The following is a 26,908-nucleotide window of genomic DNA, read 5'->3' as shown; positions in this document are numbered from 1 at the left end:
CTCCGGGAGAGAGTGAGGATCCCATGATGCTTTGCGGCAGATTGTAACGAATTTAGGCGCCATTTTCAAGTTGGGATTTTTTTCCCCTCTGTACAGTCAGAGAAACTAACACGGCACCATTTTCGCTTTTTATTATATGAAAAAAATAATAAAACTGCACGACTTTCATTTGTGTGGATTACCAAAGGGAAATATCGCCATAGAAGTCCAAAATATCCGACGGAAAATTAAAGGTGAGCGTTTATATAATAATAATAAAATCATTATTATTTAACGTTAGCTCGAGTGATAAACGTTATCCAGAGCATTAAATCTGTTTAGCTGCAACACACACACAGAGACTGAGGAGATGTGTTAAAGTAGTGTTAGATATTTAGCTCTCTGATAATGAGCGGGTTTTGTATGAAATTTGTGGTATAACCGTAAAATAAATAGCGGTTTCCTGTTATATATACATATAAACGATGTGGCTGTAAATAGCGGTAGATTTTTAGTCAAGTCGTCTGGTTAAGCTGTTAATCATGACTTTTTTTCCTCTATTCTAAACGCAAACCATATCCAAGTATCCATATTTGCCAAGGTTTTGTTTGTTATTTAACAAACTTCTGTTCGGTTAATGTTATCTACACAAAAAAAAATCCCCCAAAATATGTCCTTCGTTTCAGTGTTACTGTTTCTAAATATTTTTCGTGTGCAAACGAAAAGCTGAAAGAAAGAAAAAATCGGGGGGGTTGGGGGTGGAAATACTCAAACCCTAGCTAGGTAGGGAGACTAGCATACTGTTTAACTCTCAGAAAGCTAGCCAAGCTACAGCACACTTCTGCGCGTGAGGTGTTAGCTAGCGAAGAAGCGACCGTTACACTTTTAAAATGTCGCCAAAAAGTTGTTTTCTCTTTCTCTCTCACACACACGGACTCTCACACCTCCATGTTTCCCTATTTTCTGACTAGCATTCACGGGTGAGCTTGGTGTACGCAGGTTGTCACCTACACGCACAGCTAGTAGTATCAGACGCGCATATATATATATATATATATATATATATATATATATATATATATATATATATATATATATATATATATATATATATAATTATTATTATTTCCTTACTGGTTTTAAAAATGTTTTCTTAACGAATTTACAGGCAGTGTGAGGTGGGAAGTATTGCTAGGTAATGTACATGGCGTGTTTGGCAGCGTCCATTGGTGCGCCTTGCCTGGAGTTGACAGAGAAACGTCACCAAGTGTGTTTTCGTCGTTGTGGCAGCTCGCGCTTTGTCTGAGCACTGAAGTGTGTGTGTGTGTGTAGTTGGCCATCATGCAACACAAAACCATATTTTGCGGGGTGGGGTGGAGAATTCGCTACTTTTTGAATTAGACTTGGCTCGTGCCCGCTTTGATTACTTTTGTCAGACCAAATTATAAGGAAGTTGTCTCGCGCGCGTTTTTGTGTATTTATTATTTTTAGCATTATTATTGCGCCTGTTTTTTTTTTTAATGGTTAATAGCACAAAACTTTTTTTGTTTTAAACTTATCGTGAAGGAGAACTTGCGGTATTTTTTTTCTTTTTCTTTCTATTTTTTTTTATACATGAACGTAGGTTCTTGGTGCACTGACAACAAACAAAGAAGCAAAGTTTGCTGTGTGTTCTGGTGTGCAAGAAAATAATCAAAGAGTCGATGCATCGTTAAACACGTCCCAGTACGTATAAGGATGCTTTTGTTGTCGGAGTACACCTTTTTTTCCTTTCTTTTTTTTTTACTCCCTTATTATTATTATTGTTGTTATTATTTATTATTATCATTGTTTTTAAACTTTTTTTTTATTCCGATAAAGGATAGATGAGCACCGGCTACATCTCGGATCGACTCTGATTATCGGATCTATTCCTCCTGACTGATTGTCAGTAATAATCCCCCCCCTTCAGATATATACCTAGCATGCCCTCGAAAACGAGTAAAAGCTGTTCGGTTGCGAAGCCCCGGGGGAAAGGGTCGCAGGATGACTCGGAAATAAAGCCTCATGCAGAAGTGCACGCGGATGAACAGGACGCGCCGCAGACTAATGGTAAGAAACAAAGAGGTGTTTACTTATTTATTTATTTACTTACGTCTTATAAGCAGAACAACTTGTTTCGCTACATGTTGAACTTTTGTGAAATTGGTGATCGTGTCAGTACTCGGGGGGCTCCGAGCTTCATCTGTGAGTGATGTGTCGTTATTGTTGCTCAGTCGCTGGTTCATTTAAGTGAGAAAACAGGCAGCGTTTCATTAGTTAAAGAAGGTGAAGGTTACTGCGTTTCAAACTGCGTTTGTCTGAAAGAAGTCCATAGTGATGAGCGACCAGCCCTCAAACCATATAATAATCTAACTTTTTATTTATGTTTTTTAATATTTCACAAAGAGTGGTGACACCTACTTTTTCTGAAGCCCTGGTGTTAATGTGCATGATTATATACGTTAATCAGAAAACGCTGTCCTTTTTAAAATATGTATATATATTTTTTTATTAAATATATACGTTTTTTATTGTTTGTTTTTAACATGTTAAAGCACCGATTAACTCTTAGCATTTAACTTCCCAAATCGTTTTTTTTTTTTTTTTTTTTTTTTTTTTTTTTTTTGCTCCACTTGTTTGTTTTTGTTTTGTTTGTGCTTCCCCTCCCCCAACTCACTCTTCTACATACGAAATTGAATGTTTTTGAATGGTGCGGAGTAAAAGTTGCCCCTTCTTCCCCACACTCCCGCCCCTCCCCCCTCCCCGGTGCAGATGCCGCTGGTGAGGCGGTGGATAACCGGAGCCTGGAGGAGATTCTCGGTAGCATCCCTCCACCTCCACCCCCCGCGATGACCAACGAACCGGGTGCTCCTCGCCTCATGATCACGCACATCGTCAATCGGAACTTCAAATCGTACTGTGGGGAGCAGATCCTGGGGCCTTTCCATAAGGTATAATGACCAAAGATTTACACCACTGACACTTCTGGTGAACTGAATGTTTCCAGGTTTTTTTTTTTTTTTTTTTTTTTTTTTTTTTTTTTTTTTTTTTGTGTGTTATTAAAATGTAATAAGTGTGTCTCATGAAGTAAAACACTCAGTAATCATTCTGTCTAGTCTTATGATCAGTTTCCTCAGTAGTGTATTTTTCTCACTTCATATCTCACCCTCCATTTTGGTTTGTCCTTAATATTCGCTCTACAGTACTCATGGTGTTGAAGCTTGAATGTGAGATTTTTACACCTCTAGTTCTCACAGTGTGGCTCAGAGACCCCCAGGACTCGCTGAAGCATAGCCAACAGATCTGCTCATTTATTTATTTACTTATACTGTATTTAGTTTTGAGGAATCACAACCCAGCATTACCAATGGATTTAGATTTATTATTGAGTTCTTCTAATTATTAACCCATTTGACTGGACAAATGAAATGAAAGAGTTTAATCCAATCCTAACAAATAATCAAGCCATCCTATAAATAATGTCACTGGAAAGTTCAGGGATTAAATAAAAGCTCTACACTGGCTCCAGTAAATAGACAGAATAGTATTAAAATTAAAATAAGTTTAAAATAATTAGCCTAATATTTTCATGAAATACTTGAGTACTGAAGGGTGGAATTTATTTTAAAGCTTAAGGGCTCCCTGGCTCAAAAGACATTAGGCATCCTCAGACATCAAGGTTTTATTATAATTTTTTATAATTTATCTTTTTTTAAAAGCAGAACATGTTTTCAATCCCTTACCTTTTCTCACTTTCCAGCGCTTTTCCTGCATTATCGGTCCAAACGGGAGCGGGAAATCCAACGTGATCGACTCGATGCTCTTTGTATTTGGATACAGGGCGCAAAAAATCAGGTCCAAAAAGCTGTCTGTTCTTATTCACAGCTCTGACGAGCACAAGGACATCCAGAGCTGCACTGTAGAGGTGCACTTTCAGAAAATTGTCGACAAGGTAAAAAAAAAAAACAACAATCAAAAAAATATGTATAATATACACGTGCACACAATAGTAAAGTATTGCTTATTTTATTTAGATAACAGTATGGTGTTTGTTTATATATATTTATATATATTTATATTATTTTTATTTTAATTATTAGAACCTCTCCATCTGTGGTGTATTTTTAAATAGAAGAGCCCCAGCTAAATCAGCTGATAAATATGGGTGTAGACGAAAAGCAGTTAAATGTAGTGCATTCTTTATTTGTTTGTTTATTGTGAATTTAGTGACTTTTATGCACAGTCATGTTGCTCATTAATATACTTTTTGTTTTGTGTGTGGATTAAAAAAAAAAAATTAGTTTGTTTTAAAGAACCTGTCTGAATTTTGTTGAGTTTGGGTAAATTTGTTTCTTGCTATCAGGTCTAGTGGCCTTCTAAAAAGGAACAGGAAAAATTATTTGATAGAAAAGAGCAGTACAATACGAGAAGAAAAATACATGTTTAAATATTTAATCCTGCATTACTTTAAATATTAATCTTCTCTTTTTTTTCCATTGTTTAAAAATGGATTTTTTTTTTATCTATTTATCTAATCTATTGTTTTGATGGTGCTGTTTATTTATTTACTTTATACATAAGAGGCCTTTATGCTCATTGCTACTGTGACGGGCAAACTACAGTGAGCTCCACATTTCCCCATGGATTATTTGCTCATAAGTATCTGGAGGGTTCTCAGCCCCCCTTTTATTTTTTTTTCCTTTTAAAAATGTTTTTTTCTTCATTAAAATAATGTCAGTTATTTTTCACACACACAAGATTTTCTTCTTTTTTTTTTTTTTAAATGCAAACGAGCAGTCACGCTGAGTGTGTCAGACAGGAGATCTGGTGCCAGCGTTTATGTAGTTTACTATGTTTAAAGCAGCTGGACCAATAACTTGGGCTGTTTGCTGTGTGTGCTGAAGAGCTGTGCTGCTGTTTCTGTGCCCCTCCCCCATTTCAGGAAGGAGATGACTACGATGTCATCCCCGACAGCAAGTTTTACGTTTCAAGAACCGCCGGTAAAGATAATTCCTCCTCCTACCACATCAATGGCAAAAAGGCGACTTTCAAAGACGTTGGAACTTTGCTCCGTAGCCATGGCATTGACCTTGACCACAACCGATTTCTCATTCTCCAGGTAATAATTCTGTTCTCTAAACCATATTTGTTTTTCTTTATACATAAGTTGTGCTTAACCCATTCCATTATTATTTTATCTCCTTTTGCTGCTGACCTTTCCTGCCCTCTTTTTATATAAGGGCAACTTTTTAAAATTTTAAAACATTTATGTTAATAAATATTTAGTTAAGCAGGATGGCAGCCGACGTGACACCCGACCTTAGACTGCTATAGCAGCGCATCATGGTTTTCAACATTGCCAAAAAGGTGCAAACCATAATTTGCTGCTTTAGAGTTTTAAGGGGATTGCAAAACTGGAGCCGCTGAGCTATTCAATTAAAGTCAGAGGTCAACAGTTCTGCGTTATGCCTTCCCCACTTTAGCAGCACGTAAATATTGGTGTGTGAGAAAATACAGCCTAACCCCAATATTACTTGTGCTGCTTCAGTGAGGCAGGGTCATGCACACTCATTCAGGTTTATTTTATTTATTATTTATTTTTTGCCTCTCTGAGCTGTATTTGAATATTGGCCATGATATTAAAAAAAAAAAACATTTCATTTGTTCCATGTGTCTGAATTTCTTTCAACATAAGTTTTTTCATTAGTTTATTTTGGAAATTTTTGTTGAGCAAAGAAGTATTGCTTTTTGTTGAGCTTGTACTAAGTATGCTGTTATTGTGAGTTTAATGGTCTATTCCAGGTCAGAGGTTTGTATGATTCTGGATAATTATTTTTGCATTAATGTGTTCCTGCATCAACGTTAAATAATGATGGATTAATTGCATTGATTTGGGTGAGGAAAATCCTGTGGCTGATTTTGTTCTGTACATCATATGTTTCCTATGCACATACATCATTGTAATAATTTGTGTGTTCATCTGCCGAATTATTTTTTTCTTTATCTTTATTTGATATGTTTTTGCTCCTGCTACACTGAAATACATTCACACCTGTTTCTTTGTAAGGTTAGTTTCTCTTCATATTGAGCATTAGTTTAGAGAAATGTCCTACGCTTTTAAATTCTTTGCTGCAAGAAATCATTTTAGTCCAGGATTTGACTTAATGTGTTTTTTATTTAATTTTTTTAGTCTTGACACGCATGGTTTGGCATATTTAAAATTGCAGTGGTTTGAATTTGTGACTTTGCCAATGAAGTAAAGTGGGTTGTTTTTTTTTTGTTTTTGTTTTTCTTCGTTTTATTAATGCACTTGAATCAGCAGTTTGAATGTATTTTCTACATTATTAAGCCTTAAACAACAAGCATTGTATATTTCAGCAGCTTTTTGTTATGCCAGTTCTTAAATATTTAGCCCTTGTTTTTTTGTTTTGTTCACTTGTACATGTTTAAGACAGACAGATAGTAAGCTGAACTAGTCTAAGATGTGTGTGCGCGTGTGTGTGCGACTGCTTATTTTCTTCAGGGAGAAGTGGAGCAGATTGCGATGATGAAGCCCAAAGGCCAGACGGAGCATGACGAAGGCATGCTGGAATACCTGGAGGACATCATTGGCTCCTGCCGACTCAAAGAGCCCATCAACACGCTCTGCAGACGAGTGGAGCTACTGAATGAGCAGAGGGGGGAAAAGGTGAGAGGAAACACCTGCTTGAACCTCTTAAGTCATTCATTCTTACACTGTTTGTGTTCAGTCTTACAGAAAGTCATGTGGGGAATATTTTGGAAGGGTTGAACAATTCTAGTTTGGTCTGTGTTCATAGTTTTTGTTAGCCAGGTGGTAGAAAAGGAGACGATGCTGTTATTACACATTAACTTGGGTAAATATGGCAAAATGTAGACTGTAGTATGTTCTCTACATTAGCGTGACAATCACTAAAATTAATTTATGAATTGTATACGTCTAATAAGTGGGTGTTGAATATCTGCATAGTGCTGGGTTCTCCGAGGTCTCTGACTGAAGATATTTACACATTTGAACACGGTATCTTGCTGTGCTTTGCTTATTTTGGGAACAAATCTTTTTTTTTTTTTTTCTTTTTTTTTTTATTGTGTGCAATTTCACTGCCATGTTTTACTGATGTTTCTGATAAAGTTCTCTGGTCACGGACATCTTGTTTCTCACTACAAGCCTCTTTCTGAAAGATTGAGCATGATGAAATGAAAAGCTGGGCATAGGCACTTGTTGCTATGTGTCATACTCTAGGGCTTCTTTACGTTTATTAGTTCCATTAGCAATCGTTTTCAGTGAGCCCCTCTTCTCTGAGCTGATCTTGTGCCTATGAAGATCAGATCTCAGTTAGGTGTAATAAATAAGTAAAATAAAATGTAAAAAAAAAAATACCTGAAGCCTTCAGGATACAAAGTGTCGTGCAGTGGTGCTTGATGTGAATTTTTTTTTTATTATTTTTATTCTTTAATTATTGTAATATTTAAGTGTATCCACATTAAAAATTCAGACTTAAAATTGTTTAGCTTTTGTTACTTGGCTGACTTTACCATAGAATTTAAAAGCAATGATAAGTAATTTCATACAATTATTATTTTTTAAATCTCATAAATATACAAAAATAAACATTTTTGGGTAAGCTGTGCAAAGCATTTGTGTTGATAAATCATTTGGCGCACAAGACAAATCACACGAGGGGAAAAATGTGACCAGGATTCATGCCAAGAAAACAACTAATTCTGTTCAACTGTGAGTGGCTTTAAAATGAAGATTAAAGCCTAATCTAAATGCTGTAGTGCTGGATGACCTATAGCGAGTTATAGTTGGCCCTACATAGAAAGTTGAAAACACAAAAACAGTAACTGATAAACTGTGCACAATAACTGGATCTCTGAAGGAATTGCCTAAAGGTTGTTACAAGGGTTTTAGATATGTCCCTGTATTATTCCAAATGACCACAGGGAAAATATTGGGAAATCATATGGGGTGTAATGTAACTAACATCCAGCCTGTGTTATCTGACTGTGTCCACTGTTGACTTTTTTCAAATTTAAGACGCATGTACTTCTGTACTATCTAAAAGTGTATTGGGGGGGTGCTTAAGGTGCAGTGTGCATCACTTCCTTTTAGATCTGCACAGTTGATCATCAATTGGAAATAATGGCACCATTCCAGTTGCATGACCTGCACACTACTGTGAACTTTCAAACTGTGTGGGTGATGTCATTAAAGTAATAAACCATAGCAAGAATATAACTTGAGGAATCCGCACTGAAAACCGAGGTACATCAGTAATTTGGCAACACTTTGAAAACGTTCTCAGGTACAACCTGTTGAGGGGTAGTGGAATATGTAACCTCCTAAGAGTAGTTTAGTGAGCATAGTTTTTAATCTACACGAGATAAGATTTTATTTTTGCCCCGTTACAGCTGAAAAATTATTTTCCTGTCGCTGACCTCTGTAGAGTGTGTAAGACCATTGTGTTCGACCCTATGTCCAGAGGATTTTTAGTGAAAAGGAAGCCATTTAGGATTCTGTCCAGCGGTATGTTGAGGGAATTGAATTATTTTTATTAAATTTTTTTAAATGTGTGTTTAAGATGTATGGAGAAGTAATATTTGCAGTAATGGTGGGTGGTAGAAATGGGGGGGGGGTATATTTATACATTAGAAAATTGTTCAGAGACCATTTGGCTGTTTGTATTTCTTGTGCTGTTTTAATTTGCACATTGCACAATAGGAATTTGATTTGCTTTAATGCGAGACAATTGACGTTATTGTTTATTGTAGAATATAACTGAAAATTAGCTACAGTCATTTTTACCTAAAGGTATGCACATCCAGTCTGACTGTAAAACAGCAATTGTCTTACTCTGTTGCAAAATATCCACAAACAACAACAAAAATATCCACAATAGCCTGCAACCATAGCTAGAAATAAACCATCATTTTGCACTTTAGATTTCTATTTAACTGTAAAAAATAAATAAATAAAACATTATGGCAGACATCCTGTCACTGTGTGTGAATGTCTGCTTGTGAGGCATTCTATATTTGGTCTTAACCTGGAGTTATTTGTATTTTGAAAAGGATCGATGCTTTTTGTGGCCTTAGACTAAAGATGTAGCACATGTACCATGATTGCATGACGTGTGCATGTTCTCCTCCACCTTCCTCCACCAGGTACTCTGGTTTACTCCCAAAGACAATTTAAACTGGCATTTCCAAATTGTCCTAATGTGTTTTGTGCTCTGTGACGTGTTATAAAGGCGGGTGCCCTGAGTTCCTTGGGCTCTAGGCTCCCTCGGTATGGAAGATGGATGGATGACCCCCAATTGATGATTATACTAATAAGGAATCCAGGTTTAAAAACTCATCAGTCAAACCTAATCAAATGGTTGGATAACTAAAATCAAATATTCAATCATTCTGACCCAGCCTTAGTATGGTCTAATTAAATGTAAAGGGGTCTAAGTCACATTTGCTTCTGTGTTTTCAGTTGAATCGTGTGAAGTTGGTAGAGAAGGAGAAGAACGCCCTGGAGGGTGAAAAGAATAAAGCGGTGGAATTTCTCACCCTGGAAAACGACATGTTTAAGAAGAGAAGCCAACTCTGCCAGTTCTATGTGTAAGGCCCACATGCACTCTCAATAATTTAAGATCTGATGGAAAAGTTATAAGACAAAAAAAAAGGGAAGAGCTAAAGCTTTCATTTGGTGCTAGGTTTCCTTGGAAATGTCTCCTGAGCCCTAAAATTCGAATGTTGTTAATTTACTGCATCCTGCTGCTGAACAAGTTAAAAACTGAAATCCATCAGCAAGTCTGATGGTCATAAATTCTAAGGGATTATGGCATGTGCTGTGTTCAGAGATTACACTTCTCTTAATGGGGCAGAAACTGGAAATTGCAGTATGTTGAGTATTTATTTGTTAGGGGTTATGTGAAAGTTGAGTAAAAACATTAATGGGTGGTGACAGCATTCAAATCTGCGTTTAATAAAATTAATGTTAAAATATTTTAATAATTATGGAGCAACAAGCCTAAGAGGCCGGCTAATACAATAAGTTATTTTAGGTGATTGTGATGCATGAAACTTTTGAATTGTGGGACATTTAATGAATAATGAACATTAATTAATCTGAGGCTAAGCTTGAAGAGCAACTCATTTCATGGGAATAAAACTACAATTCTAAAGTACATTGTGTCTTTGATCATTTCTGACTTTAAATGAAAGTAAGTTGCAGTTATTAAATTTTATTTATTTATTTGCTTTTTTTTTTATTATTTTTTTTTTATTATTTTTTTTTTTTTATAAAGTACAAGGCGTGCAGCATCCGGTGAGCCAGATGTTATTTGAACACAGCGTGACAACAGCCAAAAAAAAAGGCCACTTGAGTTGCTCTTTATAAACTTCATATGCTATACAAACTCTAGTCTTTTGACCTTTCTAGCCACTCTTTCCCATGGCTTTGGTGTGTTTAGTATTCATTAAGACCTGTTTAAATAATTGAATGTTATTTCTGCTAATGAAAATGGTAATAGATCGTATCTAACTGTGATAATGGCTCTTTCATTGGCCTACAAGTTCGTGAATGTGAACTGAGGATGGTCTTTTTTTTCTTTTCTTTTTTTTTTTTTGTAAATTAGACATGATTTGCAGCAGCGTGTTGCCGAAAAGGAAGCAGACAAGCAAGAGATCCAGGAGGACACCAAGGGACTGACTGAAAAAAGCAACCAGCTTGCAGAGGAAATGAAGGGGAAGAATGAAGCCCTGAAGGATGTCGAGAAGTAAGATCTCAAAGGGCCTGACTCATTTGACCTCTGGGCCCCCCCCCCCCGTTGTGTTTGAGATGCAACATGGAGTCTTACACAATCGCTGCAGTATTTAGTTGGGTATATCAGTTAGTTCCTGGTGTTGGCCCTATGTATTGTTTCTTTTGTATAGAGGGTATGCATTGACGTCACTTTCCCGCTGGAACACGCCTCCTCGGCCAGACAGTGTGTCAAAACATCCAGTAAAATGGCTTGTTTTAATAGTGGAAGCTGCAATGACACTAGTATAACTAACAATTATCAGCTTATATTAAAGGCAGTTGGACTCAGTGACCCTTAAAAGTTGCCCAAGAACCTGTGGTCCATGGACATTGGCATGTGGCCAGAAATCGGTTTTCCCGACATTTTATACGTATCTGATTTCGAGGCCGGGGAAATACACTAAGCATAGCCTGAAGGCATACAAAAGCCTTGACCCTTGGTCCCAATTCAAGGCAGGATTTGTTGGCGAAATTAAAGTGATAAGAACATAAACATTCTGCTTGTATGTGGACAGGTATGTACACATACAGTATCTCACAAAAGTGAGTACACCCCACACATTTTTGTAAATATTTGATTATATATTTTAATGTGACAACACTGAAGAAATGACAGTTTAGTACAATGTAAATTTGCTGTCCCCTCAAAATAACTCAACACACAGACATTAATGTCTAAACCGTTGGCAACAAAAGCGAGTACACCCCTAAGTGAAAATGTCCAAATTGGGCCCAATTAGCCATTTTCCCTCCCTGGTGTCATGTGACTTGTTAGTGTTACAAGGTCTCAGGTGTGAATGGGGAGCAGGTGTGTTAAATTTGGTGTCATTGCTCTCACACTCCCTCATACTGGTCACTGGAAGTTCAACATGGCACCTCATGGCAAAGAACTCTCTGAGGATCTGAAAAAAAAAAAAGAAAGAATTGTTGCTCTACATAAAGATGGCCTAGGCTATAAGAAGACTGCCAAGACCCTGACACTGAGCTGCAAGAAAGCCTGCAAACAGTTTGCTGAAGACAAGCAGACTAAGGACATGGATTACTGGAACCATGTCCTGTGGTCTGATGAGACCAAGATAAACTTCTTTGGTTCAGATGGTGTCAGGCGTGTTTGGCGGCAACCAGGTGAGGAATACAAAGACAGGTGTGTCTTGCCTACAGTCAAGCATGGTGGTGGAAGTGTCATGGTCTGGGGCTGCATGAGTGCTCCTGGCACTGGGAAGCTACAGTTCATTGAGGGAACCATGAATGCCAACATGTACTGTGACAGACTGAAGCAGAGCATGATCCCCTCCCTTCGGAGACTGGGCCACAGGGCAGTATTCTAGCATGATAACCCAGACACACCTCCAAGATGACCACTGCCTTGCTAAAGCAGCTGAGGGTGAAGGTGATGGAGTGGCCAAGCATGTCTCCAGACCTAAACCCTATTGAGCATCTGTGGGGCATCCTCAAACTGAAGGTGGAGGAGCACAAGGTGTCTAACATCCACCAGCTCCGTGATGTCATCATGGAGGAGTAGAAGAGGACTCCAGTGGAAACTTGTGAAGCTCTGGTGAACTCCATGCCCAAGAGGGTTAATAATGTTGGCCACACAAAATATTGACACTTTGGGCCCAATTTGGACATTTTCACTTAGGGGTGTACTCACTTTTGTTGCCAGCGGTTTAGACATTAATGGCTGTGTGTTGAGTTATTTTGAGGCGACAGCAAATTTACACTGTTACACGAGCTGTACACTCACTACTTTACATTGTAGCAAAGTGTCATTTCTTCAGTGTTGGCACATGAAAAGATATAATCAAATAATTACAAAAATGTGAGGGGTGTACTCACTTTTGAGATACTGTATACACTTTCATTTTATAGAATTTTATCTAGTAAACCATGAGCTAGATAGTCCTAGTTTGTTTGTAGCTAACGCTGCTTTCACTTACTAACGTTAGCCTATATATTTGTGAAGGTAAAACACAGTCAGAGAATGAATGAGGCCCCATTATTCGTCAACGGAAATAGGCAGCGTTTAAAAAGAAACACGTAGCAAATTATTCATCACTATACAACATGAATGCCACAAGAACTTGCACTTACACTGCTCGACTTAGTGAAAAAGGCCTGTATGCTTTTTTGCACACTGTAAAAGATGGCTCTGAATTCTTGTTGAATATAATAGCACCGTCAATTGCACATTAGCTTTTTCCATTTTAGATGCGCTATTTTCTGTGTTTTCTGAGAATTCACGCTGTACGCTAACGCTGCCGCCTAGTCTTTTTGCCACTCAGTGGCTGTGGCGAGTTCTGACTACTGTGATGTCACGTGGATACCCTCTATTCTCACAACTAAAAGTAATGGAGTTTAACTGCCTGTCCTGTACACTCGCTTCATTACTCTACTCTCTGCTTTCACTGAAATGGTAACATTTCAAACATGAATGCCATGAAACACAGCTCAAAGCTCAAGTTTCTCAGCTTCAGTCAAGGATTGTGTTGTCTCTCTAGGAAAATGGGCAAGCTGACCAAGTTCATTGAGAGCCAGAAGGAGAAGTTCACCCAGTTGGACCTTCAGGACGTGGAGGTGCGTGAGAAGCTCAAACACACCAAGAACAAGACCAAGAAACTCCACAAACAGCTGCAAAAGGACAAGGAAAAGGTGTGTGTAATAATTGAGCAATGCCTGTTCACAAAATATAAATGAGCAAGTATTTCATGAAAAGAAATTTGATTTTAGGAGAAGGGGGCATGGTGGGTTAGTGGTTAGCATGTTTGCCTCGCATCTCTGGGGTCGGGGGTTCGAATCCCACCTCGACCCTACATGCATGGAGTTTGCATATTCTCCTCATGCTTCAGGGGTTTCCTCTGGGTACTCTAGTTTCTTCCCCCAAACCAAAGACATGTGCCAGGGTTTTTATAGGATAAACTTGACAGGTAAAATTGCCAGGGTTGAAAATGTACCCCAACTACAGCTTTGTCTCATATGGCCTACTTTGTGGACTATTTGTCCATGTAGTGCATCCATACTGGAAAACATCCTGAGGCTATTAATAGTACCCATGTTCTTAAAAACTCCTGACAAATGAATTTATTTTTATTTTTTATTTATTTATTTATTTACTTAGCACTTACGCTACTGGTCAAAGGTTTGGAGAACCTTTACTGAAATGTTTCACATGATCTTAAAAACCTTTTGATGATTAAATTTGGTGTATGATTAAATGTTTGAAATCGGTGTTAAAAATATAGAAAACTAACATTTTATTGACTCTGCGAAATATTCTGAAAAGCAGCCAATAAGTGTCCAGCGTAGGAGGGAACTCCTTTAATACTGTTTAAAAAGCATCTCGGGGAAATTCCTCAAGAAATTGGTCGAGAAACTGCCAAGAATACAGTTCTGGAAATTCTAGGCAAAGAGGGGGGTCTACTTTGAAGATGCTAAAATATTCAATTATTTTCATTTATTTTGGATTTTGTTTGTATTACAACATAATACCCATAGTTCCACTTGTGTTATTCCAGAGTTTTGATTACTTTGTTATTATTCTAAAATGGGGGGGAGGGGATAAAAATAAAGAATGAGTGTGTCTAAACTTTTGACCGGTAGTGTAAGTCTGAATTGTGGCATGGAAGAAGCAGGGCCACCAGAGGGGTATTGCAGTTTATATTTTGCTGAAAAGCTAACAGAGCGAGAGTGCCACTTCGTAGGAGATGCAAACGGGCAAAAAAAAATTTGCAACCAGCTTTCTGGGTTTTAAAATGGCTCCTTTTTAGTTCCTGTTCTGGCTGTTCTCCTTCCATTTAGTGCCAAAAATTTGAGCATGTTAAGCCTGGTAGCAACTTTCTTTCTGCAATATTCACATTGTAGATATGAGATGAGATGTCTGACTACTTGCAGTGGGATCGTTTCTCCTGAGATTGGTCTTGTAGCATGTATAAACTATATTTTATTATAATCGCTGTTGGTCCGTAATGTCCGATTTATTTATAATTTTTTTTTGTGTGGACAAACCGAAACCACCGTGTGTTGTAGTAAGTTTGAGAAGATGTGACAGTTTTACTACTGTTTTGCATTATCTTTGTCGATTCCCTCCCCTCCTGCGTGGGCTTTTGTTAAACCAAAACAATCTATTGGTCATAAATAGGAGTGAGATTTTCGGGGGTCATGGAGGCAGGGCAGTTTAGCTCCCTAGGGTGCCGTGTTCTGCGAGATGCCTGTGAAGTATGAGTTTATGTAACAATTGCAGCCGAGTTTTCCCTCTTAAGGGCTGTGCTCTGTAACAGTTTGGAGGATTGTTTTATTTATTTTTCTTCCCCTTGATTTAATGTCTCCCACATTTCAATAGATATTACAGGGGAACTGTGAATACGTACTTAATTCTGTTCTGTAAACAAATGAAGAAACATAATGCTTTACTACACAGCTTTTTAGAGGAATATTGGGGGTAGTCAATCCATGTTGATGCTTAATCAATCTTTAACATTCTCTTTCTTTCTCTTGTCAGCTGGAGGAAGTGAAAAATGTTCCTGCCAGCAGTGAAAAAATCATCACAGAGGCTTCTGCCCAGAAAGAAGTGCTGGAGAAAGATAAGGTTAAGGTGGAAGCAGCTCTAGTCCAGGTGATGGAGCACCTGAAGGAGGAGACCAGTGGCCTGCAACAGGAAAAGGAGGTTCGCTACACTTCCATCATATTAATTAATCTACATGCTTTGGAGAATGTTACTGTGTTAATTGGTCTCTGAGTTAGGGCAAAAAAGAATTTTGGATAAATGTGTCGTGTGTGTGTGTGTGTGTGTATACACTACCGGTCAAAAGTTTAGAAACGCGCTTTCATTTTTTAAAAAAAAATTATTTATTTATTTATTTATTTATTTTACATATGTTCAAATAACTAATAATAGTCAGCAAAACTCTGGAATAACACAAATGGAAGTATGGTAATTGTTAATTATGATGATAAATCCAAAATAAATTAAAATAATTTAATATTTTAGCATCTTCAAAGTAGACCCCCTTTTTGCCTAGCATTTCCAGAAATGTATTCTTGGCATTTTCTCAACCGATTTCTTGAGTAATTTCCCTGAGATACTTTTTAAACAGTATTAAAGTATTCACACCTACGCTCCACACTTATCGGCCGCTTTTCGGAATATTTTGCTTGGAGTCATCTGTTTTTTTTGGGGGGGGGTTTATAAATTTTTCCAAAAAAAATTTTGGTAAATAAAATGTTAGTTTTCTAATGAAAGAAAGAAACATGTTGGCACAATTTAAAAAAAAAAAAAAAAAAAGATTTCAAACATTCAATCATACACCTTCAGATCAAAATGTTTTTAAGATCATGAGAAACATTTCAGTAAAGCATCTACAAACTTTTGACTGGTAGTGTACGTGTATATGTAAATAACAGATCAGCTATTAAATACATTATACGGATGCACACACACTGTTTTGTTTTCAAGTAAAAACTTTGCCTCTTCTCTTCAGCAAAAAGAGAAGGAGCTTCTGGAGCTAAGTAAAGCTGTGAATGAGACCCGCTCGCATATGGACGTAGCTCAGTCAGAGCTGGACATCTATCTGAGTCAGCACAACACAGCCGTTTCACAGCTCAACCAGGCTAAAGAGGCCCTACAGGGAACTGCTGACACACTCCGAGACCGAAGAGCTGCCATCAAAGAGCTGAAGGTCAAAGTGCCCAAGTGTGAGCAGGAGGTTAAAAAGGTGTGTGCGCACAACAGGGGTTTATAGTTGTGTTCCAGAATTATTTGAAAAGCTAATTGCTGATGTTTGACTGGGATACAATGAGGATACTATGATTTAGCAAAACTTGCTTATGGGAATCTTTATAGTTGTCATATAGCAGCTTTTTTTAGTGTATAATCCAATATTGTGTGTGCACAGGATGAGGGGGAGCTGAAGCAGATTTCTGAGCAGGATGGACAGGCCCAGGCTGCGGTCAGGGACATGAGGCAGAAGGTCGAAGAAGCCAAGTCTTCTCTGTCCTCCACCCGGAGCCGAGGCAAAGTGCTCGACGCGCTCATGCAGCAGAAACGCAGCGGAAAGATCTCCGGCATCCTGGGACGTCTGGTGAGATACATAACCTGACAAAGTTCAAGTTCATTTTTTTCCTCCTCCCATTTTGAGCATTTTTAAACGTTGACCTTTTAAGCATAACCATAGGCTTTTCGTGCCGTTTCACTCCAGGGTGATCTGGGAGCCATTGATGAGAAGTACGACATCGCCATCTCATCAAGCTGTGGCGCACTCGACAACATTGTGGTGGACACCATCGACACAGCTCAAAAATGCGTCACCTTTCTTAAGGCCCAGAATGTTGGAGTGGCAACCTTCATCGGTCTAGACAAGGTATTAATAACTTTGTACAAGTGTTACTCGTGTAACGTGTGTAGTGCAGCTGGTGGAATTTGAACGTGAGCTCTCTAGTTGTGGCATTGAGGCGTGTCACACCACTGTGGAGTGCATAATAATGGTGTATATACTATTTGAGTTTTGCAGAAGGGGGGGGTTTATTTCTTTCTCTGGCTGTTAAACTTAGCCTGAAATCTGATTGTTTCGGTGTTCTGACATTTCATCCTACCCCTCAGATTGTCCTGCCAGGGCTTACTGCACATGCACACATCAATATTGCATCATATTTGTCATGCTGAACAACACGCCCATAAATTTTTTTTTTTTTTTTTTTTTACTACCTGCGAGTGAACTTGTAATCTGATCGGGTATTTTGCACTGTCAAATCGTCCTACCATTGCCTATTAAGAGTCTTCCGCAAAGTTACACTGAATTATTTCATGTAGTCACAAACGCAAAGCAGTAACCCGCAGTAGGATTTTTCGATGTGGTTGGATGGATCAATAGATATAGCTATAATTTTGCACTACAATACAAAAATCTGACAAGGTAGGACAAATAGACAGAACACCGGCTGCTCGAGCATTGTCCACTTGTGGATGTTTAATAAATAAATAAATTGAATGAATTTTGCTCAATCAACCTCAACAAACTGGCATCTGTCAGTTTTTTCACTGAACTTTATGGTAGGGTAAATTATAACTAGGCAAAACTACTCGCCCACATTGCTTGTCTTCGAACATCTAACCTCTCTTAATGTAAACTCGTCTTTATGTAACACTACCGGTCAAAAGTTTGGCGATACTTTACTGAAATGTTTCTCATGATCTTAAATCTTTTGATTTGAAGGTATATGATCAAATGTTTGAAATCGGTGTTGTAGACTAAAAAATATACTTGTGAGGACATTAATTTTTTTTCATTAGAAAACTAATTTTATTTACAAAAAAGTTTTTGTAATTTTTGTTTTGTTTTTTAAATGGATGACTCTGAGCGAAATATTCAGAAAAGCAGCCAATAAGTGTCCAGCGTAGGTGTGAACTCCATTAATACTGTTTAAAAAGCATCTCAGGGGGATTCCTCGGTTGAGAAAATGAAAAGATACATTTCTGGAAATTCTAGGCAAAAAGGGTGTCTACTTTGAAGATGCTAAAGTATTAAATTACTTTGGTTTTTTTTTTTTTTTTTTTTTTTTTTTTTTTGGATAATTCCCATAGTTCCATTTGTGTTATTCCAGAGTTGTGATGACTTTATTCTAAAATGGGGGGATGTATATACTGATCCGTACTGACTTGAGTAAACGAATTAATTATTTTCGTAGATGAAGGTCTGGGAGAGAAACATGGGTGCCATCTCCACACCAGAGAACATTCCCCGTTTGTTTGATATGGTCCAAGTAAAGGACGATTCCATCCGTCCCGCCTTCTACTTCGCCCTGAGAGACACGCTGGTGGCTAAAAACCTGGATCAGGCGACTCGAGTGGCCTTCCAGAAAGATAAACGCTGGAGAGTGGTCACTCTGCAGGGACAGATCATCGAGCAGGCTGGTAAACTTTTATTTATTTATTTATTTTAAAAGTGTTGATTTTTAGTATCCTTGTATCAAATATTTTTTTTAAAAAGCAGAGTATTTGGATTTGATTCTCTTGTGCCAATTTGTGCACTCACCCTCAGGTACTATGACGGGAGGAGGAGGACGTGTAATGAGGGGCAGAATGGGCTCCTCTATTGGCACTGAAGTCACACAGGAACAGGTGAGAGCAGGAACCCAATTAGATCTGTTGCACATTTTAGACCACTTTCCTACCACATCCTCATGTGTGTGTGTGTGTTTGTGTAGCTGGACAAAATGGAGAGTGCATTAAAGGAGAAGGTGGCGCAGCTGCAGGGCTGGCAGCAAAGGAAACAGCAGCTTGAGGAGAGCGTGCACAAACAGAGACAGGAGCTCCGAGACATGAAGAACACTTTGGAGAAATACACAGCTAGCATTCAGGTCAGCCAAAATACACACCTCCAAAAAGGCTCACTTGACGGCTTTAAAAGGAAAGAAAGGCACACACTCGTGTTATCTTAACATCTCTGCGCATTTTAATCAAAACACCACTCCATGAAGGACAGGACAGTGTGGTTTTGTGTTTTTTTTTTGTTTTGTTTTGTTTTTTTTCCCCCCACAAAGCAATGCACTTTTCTAATTGTGTTTTATTCTCTATAGAGTCTTGAGGAACAAGAGATTCACCTGAAGTCTCAGATAAAAGAGCTGGAAGCAAATGTTGTTGCTGCTGCCCCAGACAAAGCCAAGCAAAAACAGATGGAGAAAAACCTGGAAGCCTTCAAGAAAAGTAAGATTTGCTGTGTGATCAGTATGTGCTTGTACAGCGAGACCTCGGTTTAATTTAAAAATTTGTATTTTGGTGTAATATCGTACTCGATGAGTACCACAGCGAAAATGCTGTTTTCTACCCAAGTTTCACTTGTCTAATCGGGTGGTGTTGGAACAGGAGAGATTAGCGTACTCCAGGACAAAAGCTTCTGTGCTTCATGCTGTGCGTGATGACTGCAACGTTTCTCCAGCGAAGAGATCAAACCTACTCTCTCTTTTTAAAGATTATGATGCTGCATCCAGCAAAGCAGGAAAGGTCGAAGCTGAGGTGAAACGACTCCACAATCTAATCGTGGACATCAACAGCCACAAGTTGAAGGCCCAACAGGACAAACTGGATAAGATCAACAAAGAGCTAGATGAGTGTTCATCAGCAATCACCAAAGCTCAAGTGGCTATCAAGACAGCAGGACGGTACGTGAACTTTGCCTTTGCTGAAGTTTGTGGAAAAGTCTGACGAATTGTGTTTTCACCGAACAGTGCGTGTCGACTTGGATTACTCATCATCCTCTATGTTGTTGGTAACAGCAGTTTAATGTCACTATATAGCTTTATCTTATCTTGTCTTCCCTGTGATCCAAGTCTGACATCTAGTTAGTTTTTTTTTATTATTATTTGTTTATTTTTTATAGAAAGACTGAGACTTAGCCAAGGAAAGGCAAGTGTGGTGTTTTTTTTTTTTTTTTTGTTTTGTTTTGTTTTTTTTTGTTTTGTTTTTTTTTTGTTTTTTCTTCCATTTTTTTTTTCTTCTTCCTTTTTCTTTTTTTTCTTTCTTTCTTCTCCCCCCCCTTGTTTCTTTCCTACTACTAGTGCCACCTGATAACTATACCCATGAAAGTAGTAGGAGTTTCTCTGGAGGTTATTTGATGGAAACCAGACACATGTGCTCCGCCAGGAAACGGACAGTCCTGGGTTTGGATTTATTGCCAAGCCGTGGCAAGCTCAGTTGTTTGGCGGAGAAGCGCTAAAACGTACACGTTGCTCACTCACTTTAACTGCTCGAGTTTATCTGTGCTATGAATGTTTATGGATGGGTTGAGCACTGTAAATTACTAGGCAAATTAGGTCCTTAAATACACTGCCAGGCAAAAGATTTAACACCTGAAGTTGCTTTATTTGTGGTTTAATAACTTATTTCCACCAACAAAACAAAAATATACAGAATAGTAATTAAATAGTGAAAATACGTGTTCTACCAGCAACAGTACATTTTAGGATTTAGGCCACTGTATATAATCAAAATTCATTAATCTTCATTGTCAAACGCTGTGGGTTTTTTTTGGGGGGGGGGGGTTGTACTAGAATACAGGCTAAGAATGGTCAATGTCTGTTCTCTTATAGAAAAACTGCCATTTTCATTTACCGTTTCAAGTTTAAGCAACTTGGAGCAAGTACTGATAATAATACAAGTAGTTTTGACTGTTACCTTCAACTATCCCTGTTGTTTTCTTGACAGTAATCTGAAAAAGGCAGAGGAGACAGTTTCACGACTGGAAATTGAGATTGCTGAGAATGAGAAATTAATGGAGGAGCTCACAGAGCAACTGAAGAAACTGGAGGATCAAGCAGGAGAGATCATGAAGTCCTGCCAGGAGGCCGAGGTACCGCGTGTCGCTGTGTTAATGTATTAACATAATGCTTTACATTTCTTTTTAAATATTAATTATAGCATTTGAGAGTCTGAATTATGGAGGGAAGATATTTTGCTGTATGTGGCCAGTGATTCTCTGCTTCTGATCTCTAGTGAATAAAGAGAGATATGCATGGATCCCAAAGCCTACTGCAGAGTCGAAATTTGGTTTTAAAACCTATGAGCGGATTAATTGGCATGTAAGGCTGATACTGTCTTTTCAGAACCAGGAACACATGGGCATCTGGCTGTATTTCACAGATGAAACAATACATTATGTCACACAAACCCATCATATAACTGCCCTGCTTACTATATGCATTCACTTCTCGGTTAAAACTAGCCGGACTTTAAAGTGCACCTATTGTGGGTTTTCGAATATTACCTTTCATATGGTGTGTTATAGCGGTTTGTGATTGTAAAACAAACAAACAAAAAAAAACCTCTGCAAATTTAAAAAAAAAAAAAAAAGTTATTGACTCTGATTGTGAACGACTGAAATGAGTCGTTAGTAATTCCAGACTTACTTCCTGTACTAACCTACGTAATTTGGTAACAAAAGACCTGCCTCTGGTCTTCATTGGCTGCAGACGGAGCTGAAACTCGTTACGGTAGTGGATGTTTCCTTTTTAAAACACAGACAGCAGTAGACCAATCACAACAGACTGGGACATCTGACCAATCAGAGCAGAGTATGCTCTCTGAAAGGAGGAGTTTAGAAATATTAAATTATGAGCACATTAAAGTGTTTTTTGACCTTGGATGCATGTAAATCTATTGTATGAGACCTTTAAACCAAAATTAGACACGTTTTAAAACCATAATAGGTGCACTTTAATCTTTAACCCTCTTACCCCGTATGGCCGAAAAACCGGCTTGCCCATCTTTGATCTATTCCCGTAAGGACGATATACCGGCTTGGTCGTCTATGCCAAATCCCCGTAAGGCCGATTATAGAGGATTTACAGTGTAAACCTTATCCCCATAAGGCTGGTGTACCAGCATTACTCTGCTATGATTCCTTACTTATTTAATTATTTTTTAACCCAGAAGGTTGATGACTGCACGATGTGATTACGTTATTACGCCGGCATTACGATGAAGATCCGAGAGTGAATATTGGTGTAATAGTAGAAGTTAACTAAAAATGCCAAAGCGAAAAGCTAATCGTGTTCCAGCTAAAGTTACACCTACAGTGAACACAGGTACATCTAAAACAGTGAAAAAAAAAAGAAAAAACATACACGGTTACACAGGCGAGAGCGAGAATTCTAGATAGTGACAGCAGTGAAAGTTCAGGCGATGTTGAAACCGAAACTGATAGAGACGCAAACTCTCCTGATTCAGACCCTGATCCGTCTTCATCTTCAGCATCAACCAGTGCGACTGACACTGCAGGGGTTTGGAGTCATAACGTGACCATTTCTGTGCATCCCTGAAAACACTACCCGCTGGTCTGATTATCACCAGAAACTTGACTTTTGGCGCTAAAATGCATTTATTTATTTATTATTTACTTGACTTTATTCAAAGGCATTGACCACGCTGATGCTCGTATGGTACTTCTAAATGAATAGAAGGATTTTAGCGAGCATTTTTTCATAATTTCTCTAGTTAAGAATTGTGCTCCAAGTTTAGTAAAAACACTGAACTGCTTCATTTTCAAAGTAATATTACACAAATACATTATTATAAGTTGTTTCAAGGCCTAAAAATGTTACAATTAAAATGTACTCAGGAACTCAGGGTTGGTGTGCTGTTTCTCTGGGGAATATAGGGTTATGGGACATAATACTGTGGGAACTTGGGGGTAAGAGGGTTAAAGGACAGGACACCACAGCTCACAGCCAAAATGATGGCTGACGTTTTGTCAGATGCAAGCAAGATGTGCTACATGTTAGATCTTGCAGAAGAGGATAATGATCATCTGGTCGTGCATTATCCTTAGTCTGTAACTACAAATTTTGTTCAAAATTTTTAGTCAACCAAAACATGTACACCAGAGCTTTTACACTTCTTATTCATGCTGACTGTGTGAGTGATCTACCTCACCTGTAGGAGGCTCTGCCTGAGGTGCAGGAACTGCATCGGGGGGTCTTGCAGGAGATCAAGGGCCTTCAGGAACAAGAGCATGCTTTGCAGAAAGAGTCTCTGAATGTTCGGCTGAAAGTGGAGCAAATCGACACGGCCATCGCCGAGTGTCAGAATAAGATCAAACACTGGGAAAAAGAGGTGAGTGCTCTGACTAGACAACTTAGCAGCTTTCTGTTTCTCAAACTATGTAAACGTTTCCCAGGCTTGTGGTTCTGTCTAAATTATTACAGTATTGTTCTTGTTTATTATTTCCTTCCTCCTCAGTCCACAAAGCTTGCTTTGCACTCGATTGATGATAAATCAGCAGAGGAACTGCCAAAGCTGACCACAGAGCAGTTGGTGGCCATTAAAAGCCCAGATGTCATCAAAAATGAGATTGCTCTTTTGGAGGATCGCTGTGCTCAGATGAAGCCCAACCTGGGTGCTATAGCAGAGTTTAAGAAAAAGGTGTGTGGACATTGTTTCGAATATAGCGGCGACCCCCCCCCCAAAATCGTCTTCGTTATTTCTTTTGCAAACGTGAAGTCGTAAATGAAAAATTTCCCTAAATGGGAGTTTACACTTTGAAATGTATCGTAGTAATAATGATGGTGAAAATGAAAGGAAAAAAGTTATTTAGGGGGAGGTGAGAGATCAAATTCCTGTTTTTTAGAACAAAAAATGTAAGCTGAAAGAGAGTGGCTTTGAGTTGGAAAGAAAATCAAACTAGTGCAGCAGTATGCAGCCTTCAGTAGTTGTTTTGTATAGTTGAGGTCAGCGTGCAGTGTTCTTCCGTGCACTTGATAGTCATCATGATGTATTTTAAAGATATGAACATGTTTGGGGCGACAGCAGAGACAGCAATGTAGCAGATTACACACTCAAAGGGTTTTCTGTGTCCCATGCAGTCCAGAAGCAGGGGACACATTTGAGTTTACACATGAAGCATGTGTGTGTGTGTGTGTGTGTGTGTGTGTGTGTGTGTGTGTGTGCAGGAGGAGCTTTATTTGCAGAGAGTAGCTGAGCTGGATGAGATTACCACCCAGAGAGACAACTTCAAGAGGAGCTGCGAGGACCTGCGGAAACAGAGACTGAACGAGTTCATGGCTGGCTTTAACATCATTACCAACAAGCTGAAGGAGAACTACCAGATGCTGACACTGGGGGGTGATGCTGAGCTGGAGCTTGTGGACAGCCTGGACCCTTTCTCTGAGGGCATCATGTTTAGGTAAGAACACTAGAGGGATTCAGGAACTTTTAACTTCCTGCATGTTTTACATGCAGTGGAGCAGTAGGTCAGAGTTTAAGGCTTTTCAAGGCTTTTAAAAGAAAAAAAAAACAACTAAGCTGTGAGGAAAATTCATTAATGTCTCCTTTCTCAGTGTGCGTCCTCCAAAGAAGAGCTGGAAGAAAATCTATAACTTGTCTGGAGGAGAGAAGACTCTGAGCTCTTTGGCGTTGGTCTTTGCTCTGCACCACTTTAAGCCCACGCCTCTATACTTCATGGACGAGATAGACGCTGCTTTGGATTTCAAGAACGTGTCCATTGTGGCCTGCTACATATATGTAAGGGTTTTTTGGGTTTTTTTTTGTTGTCTTTCCCATTTTGAGGATTTTAGTGTTCCAGATCTATTGAAGTACCCCAGAACATTTAGTTTTTAAACCTTTTAATGGGACTGTGTGGAATATTTAATTGTTTAATGTTTATTTTAATAATTTCATGCCTATTAAATTACTAGAATTGCATGAATCAAAAATGCAAAGAGACACATGAATTGAAAAAGCCCCCCCTGACCTTTGACCATCTCAGAACTCTAGCCAGCTCGGTCACTGTTGGTCATCTAGCTCACATTTTGCACGGCTTCACATAAGAGCCATTTCAGCACAAGGGTCATTTTGTATTGTCATAAGTTATAATAGGTTTATATCCTTGTGTTTTGAGTTCAAGCAGATTAAGGCTTGGCTTAACATTTGAAAGATCAATGCTTCAAATTTATGGAGTTTCCTCATGCTTGTTTAAAGCATCCGCAATAGCCCGTGCCTTCAAAATGACATTTTTCTATCTGTCTTTTTAAAAATCATTTCTATCAGGAACAAACCAAGAATGCTCAGTTCATCATCATCTCTCTGAGGAACAACATGTTTGAGATGGCTGACCGCCTGATTGGCATCTACAAAACACACAACACCACTAAAAACGTGGGAATCAACCCCAAAACCATCGTCCTCAAAGATGTTGAAGTTGCATCAGGATAAAGCAACAAATATCCTTGGACTTCTTTTTTATAAAAAAAAGAAACTTGTTTATAAACTCTTTAGTCTTTCTTTTTTTTTTAAAAAAAATCTTTTGCACCTTTTCCACATGATGTCTAATGTTATTTTCTTCTGTGCAGGTTAAATCAATTATTAAAAATGCTGCTGTTTATACTATTAAACTTTTTATATATATAAAAAAAAAAAACATGAATTCAAATGTATACTGTCATTTTGAGTCTGTTGCTTGTACCACACATTTAAACTATGCACAGATAATAATCTGAATCCAGAGTACAATTTAATTTAATTAGTATTCTGATGCGCTGCGCGTGTTAACTGGCTTTGTGAAGTATGGCATTACATAAACTAAATATAGGAATAAGCTCACCTTGATCATGCTCTATTATTCCATAATTTCAATCTGTTTCATGTAGTAAGGCATTGAAATGGAAATCTGGAGCTGAGGCAGGGTTTACAGAAGCCTTTTTTCACCCTTCATTTGTTCGTAGAATGCCACGTTAAACAAACCAGATATACAAGGTTTTTATATATATATATATATATATATATATATATATATATATATATATATATATATATATATATATATATATATATATATATATATATATATATATAATTATAATTTTTGCTCTGCTTCATCTAATGCTGCTAATCTGTACACAATTTTGTGCCAGTGCCGCTGGCAGCCAGAATGAGAAACAGGCTAGATTTATTTATTTATATTTTTGTGTGAATGTGTGCAAAGCAGCAGTAAGAAACAGTGAGGCAGAAGCCCAGTGTGGCCACTACCTAATAAGCTGCTCCTCCTTCCCTCTGTTCAAAATTCTCTTACATGAACTCTGTGCAAAGCAAAAGTATTCAAACAGCAATAAATGTGACTAAATCTTTCATGGCCCGTGTCCTCTCCCCTTCAGAGTTTTGTGCAGGGTGAATAAATTTTATTAATTTAATTTTTTTATGCTATGACTATATCATAGATGTTGGCAGTAGGGCTGGGCAATATGATAAAGATACAGTGATAAATTATAACCCGAATGCACTTTACTCATACCACAGGTATTGTGGCATCTATTTTTTTTTTAAAATAACTCTAATTAGATGCAGCTGATTTTGATGGTAAATTTAAGATGAAGTTATTCTAATCTATGCTAAAAAGGTGTCAATATATCACAGCTGGCTACATATAGGGCGGTGTAGCTGTAGAGCGGTCCGATTGCCTGTGTTGATCCCTGTCCACCTACAATGGGCGCATGAGCATTAGAACTGCACCATGGAGCAATGGAAGAAGGTGGCTTGGTCTGATAATTACATTTCCTTTTACAGCATGCGTAAAGACGGCCGGGTGCTTGTGTATTGCTTACCTGGGGAAGAGA

General features: G+C 38.2%; 2 protein-coding genes across 7 annotated transcripts in view; one reads left to right on the top strand and one right to left on the bottom strand.

Annotated features, from left to right (window-relative positions):
• ift80 (intraflagellar transport 80 homolog (Chlamydomonas)) overlaps window positions 1-2,253 on the bottom strand; it is an 86,406-nt gene extending 84,153 nt beyond the window's left edge. Inside the window, exon 1 of one of the 2 annotated variants that reach the window (XM_053688651.1) lies at window positions 2,114-2,253. In XM_053688651.1, coding sequence (XP_053544626.1) covers window positions 2,114-2,246 — 133 coding nt within the window. In that variant the 5' untranslated portion in view covers window positions 2,247-2,253. The remainder of the gene's footprint in view (window positions 1-2,113) is intronic. The other variant, XM_053688648.1, reaches the window with a different exon arrangement.
• On the top strand, window positions 67-25,904 carry smc4 (structural maintenance of chromosomes 4). 5 transcript variants are annotated; one of them, XM_017495611.3, is made up of 25 exons: window positions 67-233; window positions 1,604-1,704; window positions 1,840-2,070; window positions 2,773-2,951; window positions 3,761-3,952; window positions 4,943-5,119; window positions 6,524-6,688; window positions 9,503-9,630; window positions 10,650-10,790; window positions 13,315-13,465; window positions 15,312-15,476; window positions 16,291-16,524; window positions 16,705-16,890; window positions 17,008-17,169; window positions 18,494-18,719; window positions 18,847-18,926; window positions 19,013-19,165; window positions 19,385-19,511; window positions 19,777-19,966; window positions 21,009-21,153; window positions 23,241-23,414; window positions 23,541-23,723; window positions 24,251-24,483; window positions 24,638-24,821; window positions 25,347-25,904. In XM_017495611.3, the coding sequence occupies exons 3-25, from the start codon at window positions 1,944-1,946 to the stop codon at window positions 25,509-25,511; spliced, it is 3,867 nt and encodes a 1,288-aa protein (XP_017351100.1). In that variant the 5' UTR covers window positions 67-233; window positions 1,604-1,704; window positions 1,840-1,943; the 3' UTR covers window positions 25,512-25,904. The 5 variants fall into 5 exon arrangements, with proteins under 5 accessions (XP_017351100.1, XP_017351102.1, XP_053544622.1 ...); XM_017495613.3 differs by lacking the exon at window positions 1,604-1,704 and having other exon boundaries at window positions 1,931-2,070; XM_053688647.1 differs by lacking the exon at window positions 1,604-1,704 and having other exon boundaries at window positions 1,845-2,070.
• Window positions 25,905-26,908: the final 1,004 nt, after the last annotated feature.

This window comes from Ictalurus punctatus, chromosome 20 (assembly GCF_001660625.3).
Source record: "Ictalurus punctatus breed USDA103 chromosome 20, Coco_2.0, whole genome shotgun sequence".
Classification (NCBI taxonomy): Eukaryota; Metazoa; Chordata; class Actinopteri; order Siluriformes; family Ictaluridae; genus Ictalurus; species Ictalurus punctatus.
The sequence above is the reverse complement of the archived record's forward strand: the minus strand, read 5'-3'. Positions and strand labels throughout refer to the sequence as shown.